Source organism: Serinus canaria, chromosome 11, assembly GCF_022539315.1.
Source record: "Serinus canaria isolate serCan28SL12 chromosome 11, serCan2020, whole genome shotgun sequence".
NCBI lineage: Eukaryota > Metazoa > Chordata > Aves > Passeriformes > Fringillidae > Serinus > Serinus canaria.
In genome coordinates, this window is record NC_066325.1 from 3,142,901 (window position 1) to 3,155,875 (window position 12,975).

The following is a 12,975-nucleotide window of genomic DNA, read 5'->3' on the forward strand; positions in this document are numbered from 1 at the left end:
GCCAAAGAAAAGACTATTGATGGGATTTCTTATTCACTTATTTTTTCATATGATGGAGCAGGAGAAGAAGGAGAGGATTAAGAGAACGAGTGGAGTGATACAAACACATGAAAAATATATACACATACATCATATATACATGTCTGCGGTATAAGGGTGTTCAGATTCTGGTGTCAATTCTCATCCCTCTTACCTTTACTACTGTGGGACAAAACATGGGTCAGCTCAAGGTCTGCCATTATGTGCCTGTTGCCAGCATGGTCATTGTCTACATCACCTGGCTGCTTCATCTGTGAAAATGCACAAAGCCACTTAGCACCTACTTCTGCAAAGAACTGGGAGATGATGAGTTCTTCTGGAAAGAACTAGGAGAGACGATGCAGAGATAAGAACCAATTCTTTCAGATTCAACACTTCATGCAGAACTGTTTTGCCAGTTGACAGGGCAATTTAAAGGACACAGACACCAATGGAGAGAATGGTCTCATTTTAGTTTGAATAGTAAGGTAACGCAAAAATAAAACGATAAAAAAAATAAAACCGATACATTTAATAAAAAATAAGCTTAAACCTCAGCTTTAACAACAAGCAAAAATAGGCAAGTAGTGCACCTAGTCATTACTATACAAAAAAAGAGAATAGTAGAAAGTTAAATCACCAAGTACCTAAATACTTCACCATCATCCGGAATCCACAGGTGCAATTGCTGCTGAGCCCCATTTCGCAGAGAGGACCTGGAGCTCTTTCTGTCAATTGGGAAAATCCTACCTGGTGCATCCACTCATAGGTGAGGCTTCCGAATTGGCCCGGAAAGGCCAATTTTTACAGGCCCAGATCAGCCAGTCCTTTGACCCATTTATGTTTTTAGCACAGAAGCACCTGGATCTGATGGCACACTGGGCCAGAGCCCAGGCCTCGGCTGAATGGGTTTTCCCTGAAATATCATACAAATAAACAAACCTCTATTAATGTCATTTGGGGAAGTTTCTTAAAATTATACATTTCTTGCACATAACTACACTAAATTATGGAAAAGTTTCTAAAGCAGCCCGTTTGGTGTTAAACAGCTGGCATAAGTGTCTTGGTCATCTATTTTTAGGTAAGTAATATTGATGATGTTGGTCACACAGTGCCCAGGATTGAAAGTCAGCCCTGGCTTAGGCCTGCTGCTCAGGCCTCAGCACATACTGCTATTCTTTAGATACAAATTCTTAAGCATTTGATGCTTACAGGTAGTGCGTGTCCAATGCACCAGATCACAGAATTGACTCTCTTCAGATATTAAAAATAAATGTCAAGCAAATATCTGTATCTATACAACATAATGCATTTTCTGAATGCATAAGTCTGTATTTCTAGCCTATATTTCTCAATCTTTACAACACAGCAACCAAGCCTTCTAACTCAGGCAGTAATCATGAGGAAGTTTGTGGTATGAACCCAACTCTATTTAGGAATTCTAACAGCAACCAAAAAGTTACTGGAGACAAGATGATGAGAAGAGCAGGGACTTTTTTTTTTTTTTTTTTGTGAGCATAAATCAGGTTTTGGAATGTTCTAAGCTGCAATTTAAATTCCAGGGTCAGAGAGCACTCCTACTCAGTCATTACACAGCTGAGCACTTCTGAGACCATATAATCAATATGTGCCTTTTGCAAAAAAAGCATGTTCAATATATGCACACAAAACCTACCGTGACTTAGTGAAGAAACACTCAATCGGTCCTAACACAGTCATGATGAAATACCCTTTATTGGAGTGAGGTGAAGGCACAGTCTGATCTGGCAGTTATGAGGGTGCTGGGTGACATACCCCAGACACTAACAATGGGGAGGAATCCTGCTATCTTGGACTCCTGCTTTTTCTGTAGAAACTTACTAGATGTGCTGACTTTGCTTTATACAAAGAATCCTTTTTGTCAGATAAGTACCTTTTCTAATAGCATAAAATTTAAAACATTTTTACACACTCAGATGAGAAATTGAAGCAAGTTTCCTACTTCCATCTATTCATATTTAATACATATTTTGATATATTCATCCAGTATCTTTGGAATTATAGAGGGAAAAAAACAGTGAGATGAGAGCGAGCAAAATCACAACAAAATTCAGCTGCTTTCAAGACAGCAAATCATTGGATCCCAATTTCTGAGTTACTGACTCTAGTATTCTTCCTTAAAAACATGCAGTAGACACACAGTTTAACCAGCCTGCCTTGTAGAACCCAATATTTTCAAAGAACCCTTTCCATTAAGAATATAATTCTAAGGATATTTTTCCTTTGATAAAAAAAATGTTTTCTCTTGAAGGTTTTTTTTTTTTTTTCATGACACAACTACACCGTAATTCAAATAAAGCTAAAAAAAGAGAAATAAGGCTGGGGGAGGCAGGGAGGAAGGTAAATTTGGCAATACCAATAGAAGTATTGCATCTCTCAATGCTAAATGTGCAGGAAGCTCTGCAGGTAAGGCACAGCTAGGAATAGGAAACAATATTGGCAAATTCCAACATTTGGAATTGGCAAGCTCTGTAGGTTAGGCATGGCTTGGAATAGGAACCAATATTGGCAAATTCCAATATTTGTGTCCAGTAGCATTAATGAAACCAGTTATACAAAGGTGTGTTTCAGACAGGTGGTCTCTGTAGCACGAACCACTGCAGACCTCGGCAATGTTGAGGCTGGTCCCACAGCAGTTGCCTGGAGCAGGGCCACCTCTGCCTTTCACTGTCGTTTTTAGGGGCTCGGGCTCCGGGACCTCCCCCAGCCTTTACACCGATCAGGGTGCGGGCGGCCGGGCCCCCAGAGGGGCCAGGGAGACACCAGTGCAGCGAAGCGTGAGTCGATACCCACCCCAAAGCAGTCAGTGCCGAGTGGCCCTGGGGGCCCCGGGCCCCACCACGGTGATTCACCTCGCTGCGGGCGGCATCCGCGGGGCTGGGAGCGCCCCTCTCGGGGGAACGAGCCGCTCTGAGGGGCAGCCACCCGCGGGGCTGGGAGCGCCAGACTCCGGGGAACGAGCCGCTCTGAGGGGCAGCCACCCGCGGGGCTGGGAGCTCCCCTCTCGGGGGAACGAGCCGCTCTGAGGGGCAGCCACCCGCGGGGCTGGGAGCGCCCCTCTCGGGGGAACGAGCCGCTCTGAGGGGCAGCCACCCGCGGGGCTGGGAGCGCCAGACTCCGGGGAACGAGCCGCTCTGAGGGGCAGCCACCCGCGGGGCTGGGAGCGCCCCTCTCGGGGAACCTCGCCTCCTCGAGGCGATCCCCTGGGAAGCTGGTGGCGGCCCCACGGTGCCGGGAGCGGCCGCTCCGGGTGGCCACCCCCAGGGGCTGTGGCCAGGCTCGGTGGCGCGGGAGGCCGCGGGGAAGCTCCAGGAGGCGAGCAGTGCCTTCGAGGCGGCCAGCCAGACTCCGGCACGATCCAGCGGAGAACGACCAGAGGGCCGAGGAGGAGCGAGCACAGCCACCACCGCGCAGCGCGGCACCAGGCTCCGCTCTCAATCAGCCACCGCCCAGCTCCGCACGAAGCCACGCTGGCGGCCACCGCTTTGCGGGAGCACGCCCGGGGGTCGCTGCGAGGAGCTCCACAGGCACAGTGGGCGGTGGAAGAGCAGCGCCGTGGGGCGGGGCAGCTCCTCCCCGCCACCAGCGGAGGTGGGGCCGGGCGGTGCCGTGGGGCAGCGCTGGCATTTCCGCAGGGTCGTGGTTTCACCGAGAACTGCACGTCTCGTAGCAGTGGCGGACGGACAGACGGCTGGTCGGCCCGCCCGAAGATGACAGACGCCCTGGTGCCCCGCCAGGCGGCGGAGCCGGCGGGGGATGGCTACTTTCGGAAGGTGAGAGGCTCGGTGGCCAGCCCGGGGCGGGTGGGTTGCGCGCACAGTGGGCTGTGTGCCCGGGGCAGCGCCTCCTGAGGGCGGCTCGGCGCTGGGGGTCCCCTCTCCTTCGCTCACGGGCCGCTTTCTGCCGGCGGAGCGTCGTGGGCTCCGTCCTATGGCAGCCCACGGGCGTGGGGAGCAGCCTTGGGTTGGGGGCGGGCAGGGAGGCGAGATGGGGACCTGGCCCTGAGGGAGCGGGGCCGCTCGGACTCACCGGGACCCCGGCGGCCCTTCCCTGCTTCTGTGCTGGGCGTCACCCTGAAGGACGGGAGCCCTCGTAGCTGTCCAAAATGAGTCAAATTGCACTTGTCCGCCGTGTTTTAGCTGTCTTAATTTATTTCCCGCCCCCGCTCTCTTTCCCGGTTTCGCTGTGTCTCCTCGCGCTTTCTAGTAAATTGCCGTATGTACCTGTAAGAAAGTTTGCTGGAGTAAGGTAACGAAGTTAACAGATTCATTAGGAAGTTTCTAATGAACATCTGCCCTAATTACTTTTCAGACTGACTGGGCGGCTTATGCCATAACCTGCACCTGAGTTCTTTTTGCACAACAGTAATTAGAGTTAAGTATTGCCTGTAATGCAGCCCTGTGGGGTTCTGTGAACTTCACTGGAGGTAAAGGGCAGGCTGTAAGTGCCGTTTTCAGAGAGCTTTGCTCCGGCCTTCCCCCTCTGTTTTTAAGTTCTCAGCACCTGTAACTCGCGCCCATGGGTTTCAAGTCGGGTTGTAGGTACATGGGGGTTTGGTGTAGGTTCCGGATCCAAGACCACGAACTGTCTAATCTATGGAGGGGGTAAAAAAAAGCTGCATACATCAGGTTGTCGCTGCTCGCCTTTGCACAAAAATAGCCCCATTGCACACTTCAGCAACTGCCTGGATTACCTGGCAGGGAGGCACATAGGCTTTGCTTTGTTGCCGCCTTTACAGGCTGTTAAATTTTTTTGCCACAGTATTTATCAAATTCATAAGCCTGCAGGAATTTGCCCTTTAGCAGAGGAACTGTTTCTAGGTGAAAAGAGCCAAGCTTTACCTGTGCCAGCCATGCAGCAAGTAAATAACCAGAGAGACTGAACCATGCTTGTAAATAACTAGAGAGACTGAAACAAAACTTGGACCAAACCATGTCTGTCTTCTTCATTTGAGTAATCCTCCTATAATGTTTGGTCAGTAAATCACTTTTTTCTTAGTAGTCTTTAGCAGGACTTTTAGTCCTTAGCAGTTTTTCCCAGTCATACCATGTGGCCAAGTTGTAATTAGTTTGTTTTCTTAGCTATGTTTTCTACTCTGTAAGAAGCTCATAGCTTGCCTTGAGGCGTGTTAGTAAAAAAAGTTGACTTTTCATGAACTAAGTTACTGATAAGGACTAACTGAAGTTTAGTAGCCAAGTTGTGCCTCAGGTAATGAGAATATTGGATCTTCTACACTCAGACTTGCTAAAAGACTTAGTTTGTTTTAAATTAAGTTGTTTTATGTTGCAGTTATGGTCGCTAAAACAGTATTAGATCAATGTAAAGCCTATTGGACAGGAATAAAGTTTTTCTTATATATGAAAATACTGTAAGATCAATTTAATATCTAATCAGGAGCATCGTTCCTATTACTTACTGCTTTAAGATATAAGTAATGAAAAAGTGAGGATCTGATAAAATCTGACTGAGCCACATGCTTCAGTGAAACATTCTTGCCTCTGGTCCCTCAGATCTTGGAAGGTTCAGCCAGTTCATAAATATCTTAATTAAAGTTCTGAACTTCAGGTTAGGCTAGATGCTCAAAGCCTTTAGTCCCTAAACGTAAGAAGGAAAATAGTATACCTCGTTATATGTTACTTGAATGGTCCCAAAAGTCAGAGCTTTAATTCTGGTTTAGAAGTTCTAGGCGAGGGGGGAGGAAAAACAAACAACCAAAAACATGGACCAAAACAATCCCACTCCTGGAATCTTCAACAGGTACAAGCTGTGAACCCAAGGAGATTCTTTAAATGTGGTATCTGCACATCCCTGTGAACGGTATGCTTGGTGATTTCATGTGACTGAGATTAGTGACAGAGCTTTTGCTGGGTGTCCATGGGTCTTCCCCCCTTCCCCTCTGAGTTACCTTGGTATTGTTTTCTCCTTCCTTTCTAAATCACATTATTTGTTTTTCTGAAAAGATTTGAGGGTTGGTTTACCAGTTGTGTTGGTGCAGAATCACATCAATTTCCAAAGATAGTCTTTGGTTTTTAGGTCAAAAGGTACTTTCTTAATTGACATTTTTTATTCTGTAAGCTGTGTAGCAAGGTGAAAACACTTGCTTTGCATCAGTCCTGCTCAAACATGTCTTCCAAGCACTACTTACCAGTGAGATTGTCTCCCATACTTTCCAAGAATATTGTGCACAATGAAATTTTATAATTGAGAAAAATTGGGCAATTCATACAGTATCCAATTGTTTTAGACTCTTGATTTCTTTTGATGAATGGAGTACTATGTGCTCAAAGTCTCCCTTGCTCTTTTATGTATTATACTTTTTGAAGTTTTAAATACAGCCTAGCAGAAAGCAGCCCTCAGTATCCCCACGATGCAGTAGAGGGGGTCCCATAAAACTGTGACTGGCCAGAAATGGGGACACAGATGCACAGTCCTGTTTCCTGCTTTGACTTCTGTTGTCACACTAAAAAGTAACTCTGCCATGAGTCTGAGATGTGATGGGTGCCAGGAACTGAAGTCCACTTGCACTCTTCCTCAGATTTACCCTCCCCATTCCCTTCCAGTGATGTCAGAGCTGCTTTCAGATGGACCTTTTCCCTCACCCTGTCTTTTTCCATTAGCTCCTTTTTTCCTGTGGCAAAGATTTATTATTTATTTGTGCACAATCAAATTTTTCCTTAAACCTGTAAGATGCTTTGAGCTGGCTAAGTGCTGGTGTGTCTTTTGTTGGTGTTTTTTCTTTTTTAATTACGTAATTTTAAGGAAATTACCTGTGCAGCCACACAGGGTTCATATAACTCTATCACTGTTGCCCCATTCAGCTCCTCTTATGTTGCCCTTCCTAAACAACCCTCTTGAGCTCTTTGATGAGCTGCAACCAAACTTGTGAGAAGAACTGTACTTCTAAAAGCAAAACAGACAACAACAAAAAATATCCTGAAGAGGGTATGGCAAAAGGGAAGGAGCACCTTACTTTCCATCAAAAAGAAGATAGAGCTTCTGCCTGGAACTTTTTAATTTCTGGGATGATAATGTACCAGGAACTGGTTTTGCTACTGTTCTGTTTATCTTGGCTTAGTTCAGTGTACATTGCCAGGGCACACTGTACCTGTTCTCCTAGGTGGTGTGAGAGCTCTTGGACCATGGGCCTCATATCTTGACCTGTTCTGTATGGAGTTTCGCATTCCTTCACTGTTGCTGACAGCAATCTGTGAATCAGCAGTGCATGTCCCACACAGCCATCCACATTCTGCCCCCAGTCTTCCATGTCTATGAAAATAATGACAAAACTAATGAAAAGAGCAAAGAACAATTTGTTTTAAAAGTAGAGCAAAGCATTTAGACAGGAAGTATTTTTCAACAGCCCAACAGTAATTAAAGCAGGTCTGTTGTCATGTGCTGCTTTGCTTACATTAGATGCTTCTCCCAGCCATGGTTATTTTTTACACCTGCCATGGTTCTGTGGCTTGTTTGCCCTCTCAAATGTCTTCCTAGGTTTTTTTAGTTATCTTTGAATTCTTATGAGAGAAACAGCCTTCTTTTTCAAGCTGCTCTCCCCTTTCTTTTATTTTTTATTTTTTACAGTACACCACTCCACTTAACCAGTAAGCTTTTGCAAAGTAAATATCCCTGAGACACATCAACATACAGAACTCAGGATATTTATAATATAGTGCTCATCCAGTCATGGGATCCAGTGCTTGTGTGAGGACCTGTTAGTAGGGCTATGCCTGCCTTATTTTTGTTTGGTTTTGGGGGATGGTTTTTGTTTTTCTTGTTTGGTTTTTTGGTGGGTAGGAGCAGAGCAAGGAATTGATACCTAGCAAGTTCTTTCTACTCTGTTTTTCCCACCTTGACTCACTGCTTTGTAGTACCTTACACTGGCCATATTTTCAAATTTCTCTCACCAGTCAGAAAGTTGCAATAAATGGTAAGAAAAAGGCACAGTTAATTTTCCAAGGTTATCATTTCTGCAGCTCTCTAGCTATTGGCTGGCTCGGCTTGAAACATCCCAGCTTCAATTTGGTGTTTCTGGATAGCAGTCCACTGTGCTACACAAAGGCAGAGCAGTAGGACAGCTAGCTTAATAAATCTTTAGATTCTGATCAGTTGAACAAAGGTGCATCATTTTTTTCTCTTTCTAAGCTTTGCTTTCATCTCTGAGGCTAGATACCTATCACATAGACCCAGCTGATTCAGAAAGAATGACTGTATATTAGTCCCCTGTGTTAAGGAAGAAGGCTAAAAGCAGAAGCAAGTAGCTCCATAAGTGAAGCACCAGACTGAAGATGATGATAGGTATGGTAACTAGCTCATGAATCAGCACTTCCCTAATTAACTCTGTGTCCTTCCCCTCTTTTTGAGCTTTTTTCTGCAGGGCTTCCCCCCACCTGTTGTTAATGTATCAGTTTACCAACCTGCCACACCTGTCCTTCCACTGGGGTTTAGCTCATGAGGTTCTTTTTAAGTCATTAGTAGCCAGGCAACCATCAACATTAGCATTGACATAGGAATATTTATTTGGCTATTTATTCTCTTTCCAGTTGTCTGGCAGGACAGAAACAACTTAGCAATGATTCATAACCCTTGTCATCCAAAGTCCACTCATTATATACAAATTCATACAACCTATGTGAAACTAAGAATCATCTGAAACTTGATTAGTCAAGAGACAGACATCTCTGATGAAATATGAATGTTAAATTTTGCTTAGTGAGTGCTGTGACAAGAGGGAGTTCATGTAGGAAATATATATTTGGGGTCTAATACAACTTTGTATTAATCTTTGAGCCAGGTGCTTAGAACTATAAAATACTTCATTCATAGCACAAGTAGACCAGGCTCTGGAAGACCAGATCTTCCCAACCTCTTTATTGAAACAAAAAACAACAACAACAAAACACTCAAATAAAACTTGTGCTTCTGAAAGATCTGCAGTATGCAGCTAAATTTTCAAAACTGAACTAGTGGTAATATGCGAAAAGAACCATTAATTATAGTACTGCAAGAAGGTGAGGAAATGACAATTTAGCAGGGCTTGGGATCAGTTCTAAAAATACTGCTGTGAAATACGCTGTTTGCTATGATTGCTGCTGGAACTCAAGAAGCTGTGTGCCTAAGTTCCATACATACTTGTTATTTAAACATGCATGTTTAAGTACCTGGAGGATATGGCCATTTGTGTACACTGCTGGGCTTGACAAGCAGCACAGGCTGCACTGGCTGGGAAGGAATTGTTTTCCTTTAAGCCAGCAGGCACACCCAGTTTCAACTCTGTGTCACCTTCAGACAGTGTGGCTCATCTTAAAAGTTCAAACCACTACTTTGTAAAGCATATTTATGTTAATTTCGAATACTTACTGCCATTACTCATTGTTTGGCAAACAGTCATGATTTTTGCATTCATCATGACTGGACTTCTAAGGTGAAGCATGTGGAAATGCTGTTTGGGAAGGGGATCTTCTGCATGGAGGAAGACAAAACTAAGCACTTGCTTGGACCTGTTTGCTAAAAAACTTTAGTATACAGAATTTGTGCTTTACACAAGGGGGTGTCTTTCCCAGACTGTATTTCTTGAGGGGTTTTTTTGGATATTGGTTTATTTCACTGTTCTCTACACAGACTTCTACCTTGTCAGATTAAGCTCTTTTTTGACTTAGAGATGGGGTAACGGAGAGGTGTTTTAAAAACTTTTATTCTGTTTTTAGTCTTATGTGAAGGATGAGACAGTACAGGTGTTAGAATTCACACCATCACAATCAGAAGTTAATTATTTCTTAATTGCAATACATTATAAGCATTTCTTGGCTTATTAATTTTTGCTACACTGTGCTGTAAATGCTTTAAAGCCAATCATCTAAAATTAGTTCTCGTGGGTCTGACTATAATGCATTTTTCATAGTTCTATTTCTCTAAATTATCTAGTCTTATGTGTAAGGTTATCTTTTGAAACTTGTTTCTGGTTCCATTTCTCTCTCAACAACATCTGTCCTATTCTATGGCATTTCTAAGTCAGCATTTCTTATCTCAAAGTCTGCATACAGATGTAGACTCTGTGAGCTTTCTGTCAGCTTGGAGCATTTTCTATAAACCCATTTCCCACACTACCCATCAGTTTTATGGCAGCTTGATTACCATAAAGAGTTTAAGCCTGCAAATGAACACAAACTAGCTGAGTGTCCTCATCCCCTGTGCAGGAGATGTAAAGAGCAACATTTTCCAAAAAGTGCAATATTAATTCCTTATAGGCTTTGTGAAGTTAATGGGAGCCATATGCTTAAACAGGTGAGCATATCCTGAAAACAGACTCTTCTATCCATAAGAAGCCTCTTATCAAAACTGTCACTCTTGCAGGCACACTGGAGGTTATACAGATACCTTGGTCTGTCAGTGCCTTGTCCTCTTAGGCCTAGGGCTGGTTTTCCTTCCTACAGAAAATAGTGCCTGAGGACCTGAAATGGAGACAAACATCTCTTACACTTTTTCTCTTTGCAGAGAGTTTCAGATCACTGCAGTTTTGTACTCGTTGTTCAGTGGGAGCTTGATCAAAAGTTCATTAAATTGAAGAGCTCACATCTGTGAGCTTCATGGGCTTGGGAATCAGACACTTGATCTTACTGAAAAATTTCTGAAGTGAAGTTGTAAAGAAGTATTTGAATGATGTCACCAAACCTGTTTGGCACACAGAAGGGGCCAGGGAGTTCTTGGAGGAAGCTGCAGCTTTACAGAAAAAATGAAGGGCAAGGCAAGGATACATTTTAGAAGGATGCTTGAACTAAAGAGAAAGAAGTTGGAAGGAAATACCTGTGCACAAATATGGAGATAACAGGTCTGAGGTGAGAATTAAATAGTCAAAATGAATGCAAGAGCAAATAATTGGTGAGGTTCAAATGGAAAATGGCATGGATAGAATGGAAGGAGATAAAGCTTTGAATAGCAGTAATAGAAAAGACTATACAACACAAAATGAAGGAAAAGCAAAGTGGGGAAGAACAGCTTTCTCCCAGAGAAAGAACCAGACTAAGAGCAGACAGCAACTTGAGGCTACAAGACCACGTTATACACTAAAGTGTGCGTTGCTTATGTCTTTGTGTATAATTGTGTGTGAGGGGGCATAAAGTATTTGGTAGTTAAAGGGCTGCTTCTAATCTGAGATAAATGAATGAGTTTGCTGCATTGCTCACCATGTTTTTGCTGCTGGCCAGGCAGCCCCCGGCACTGCACGGGCAGTGGGGGATGCTGTGGCACTGGCATTATTTAACCCTCTCCTCATGTGGGGTGCCAGGAGGGAGAAGCCACCACTGCCCCTGCCCTCCCTCCCACCTGTGGCACAGCTGGCCAGGGGTGGCCAGGCAGGCAGGGCTAGTCTCTAGTCGTGCCCAGATGGTGGCCACAGCACCTCGCTACCCCTGGGAAAAGCCACGTGTGCACTGTTTTGATTTTCTTCTTAAATGTGTCATCACAGAGGCATTGCCAGCCTCTCTAACTGAGCCAGCAGTGTGTCCATCTTCAGAGCCATCAGAGACTGGCTCTGTTGGACAGGGTGGAAGCTTCTAGCAGCTTCTCAGAGAAGCCACTTCTGTGGCCCTCCCCACTGCCAAAAAACTACGCTGGGCCAACCCAACACAATGTGTCAGTGATGCTGAAAGCTTCCTCAGTGAAGAGGTGTGAGTGGTATTTCAATGCAAACGTTTCACTGCAGTAATTCAGTGTGGTGTGGTTTTTGAAGTTATGTGGCAAATGGTGCTTCTGAAGATGTTTGCACAAGCTCCCTGTCACTTTACCTATTTATTACAAGCTTTTCAAACTAGATATGTAGAATTAATATTATTGGGCTGTGTGCCTTCTCAGTTGAACTAGAGTAATTCTGGTTTGATCAGCTGATTTCTCTGCTGCCAAGTCAGTTTGCTTTCCCTTGACAACAAAAACAAAACTGAACTTCATGATCAGAATTTTATGTTCTATTTAAATACTCAGTTTTGTTTTGCTCTTATGTCATTGCTTGACCACTCATAATTGTTAATAGACTTTTAAATGCTCTTATAAGAAAAACAAATTTTTCTTGTCAAAACTAAGAGGGAGAGGTCAAAAATAGTGCATAATTTATTGACTGGAGTAGTTGAAAGAAGACTTAGAGAGGTCTGAGCCTCCTTCTTGTGTAGCAGACAGTACAGGATTCTGATAAGCTTTGCAGTGAAACCCACTGAGGCCACTCAAAAGGACATTATTCATTTAAGGGTAAACCTTGAAATAGTGATTTTATTTGCTTCAGAATTATTAGTTAAGGCTGCAGGGATGTGCTGGTAGACTCTTGAGTATTAAGATTCAAAGGCATTTGATACTTTTTAAAAAAGGGGTGGCAGGGGCAAAGAATAAATTGTGTAAGGGAAATTTCTAACCTATTTTAAAAAGGTATTAAAGTTGTGTTTCCCTTAAACAAAAAAGGACAAACATGCAGTCCTATTCATCTGTAGCAGTTTGAGCTTATCAGTGCTCAGAATACAATGGCTCAGTCCTGCTCAAACACAGGTTTCAGCAGTTTGAGTCTTATGCTTATGTGAGGTATGCAGGTACACAGGAGCATTCTTGTGAATTCTGGATTTCACACTTTACTCTTTAAGAGCCTAATTTGATAAGAGTCTGCCAGTATAATAATTTTACCCTGTTAAGCTCTATTTTGGTAAGTTTGAGATGTGAAGAGAGGAGCCTGGGGAAGGTGGGGGAGGAATTGTCATAAAGGTCTGAGCCACCCGAAAGAAAGATCAGAGATCCTAAAGCTGAGAGCAGATTTTTGGGCCCCCAGCTTTGAGCACCACAGTCTGTTTTGGACAGAGTTGTATTTCAAGGCTGCATATATCCCAGTATGGAACTCTGATATTTTACAAGGGATAAGCAGAAGCTTTGATGGGAGTTGTTGTCTTG

General features: G+C 43.9%; 1 protein-coding gene across 1 annotated transcript in view; it reads left to right on the forward strand.

Annotated features, from left to right (window-relative positions):
- The first annotated feature begins 3,629 nt into the window (after positions 1-3,629).
- The window catches only part of RHPN2 (rhophilin Rho GTPase binding protein 2), a 29,748-nt gene continuing 20,402 nt past the window's right edge, over positions 3,630-12,975 (forward strand). Inside the window, exon 1 of the mRNA XM_009095971.4 lies at positions 3,630-3,830. Within this exon, the coding sequence (XP_009094219.2) occupies positions 3,768-3,830 (63 nt within the window). The 5' untranslated portion in view covers positions 3,630-3,767. The remainder of the gene's footprint in view (positions 3,831-12,975) is intronic.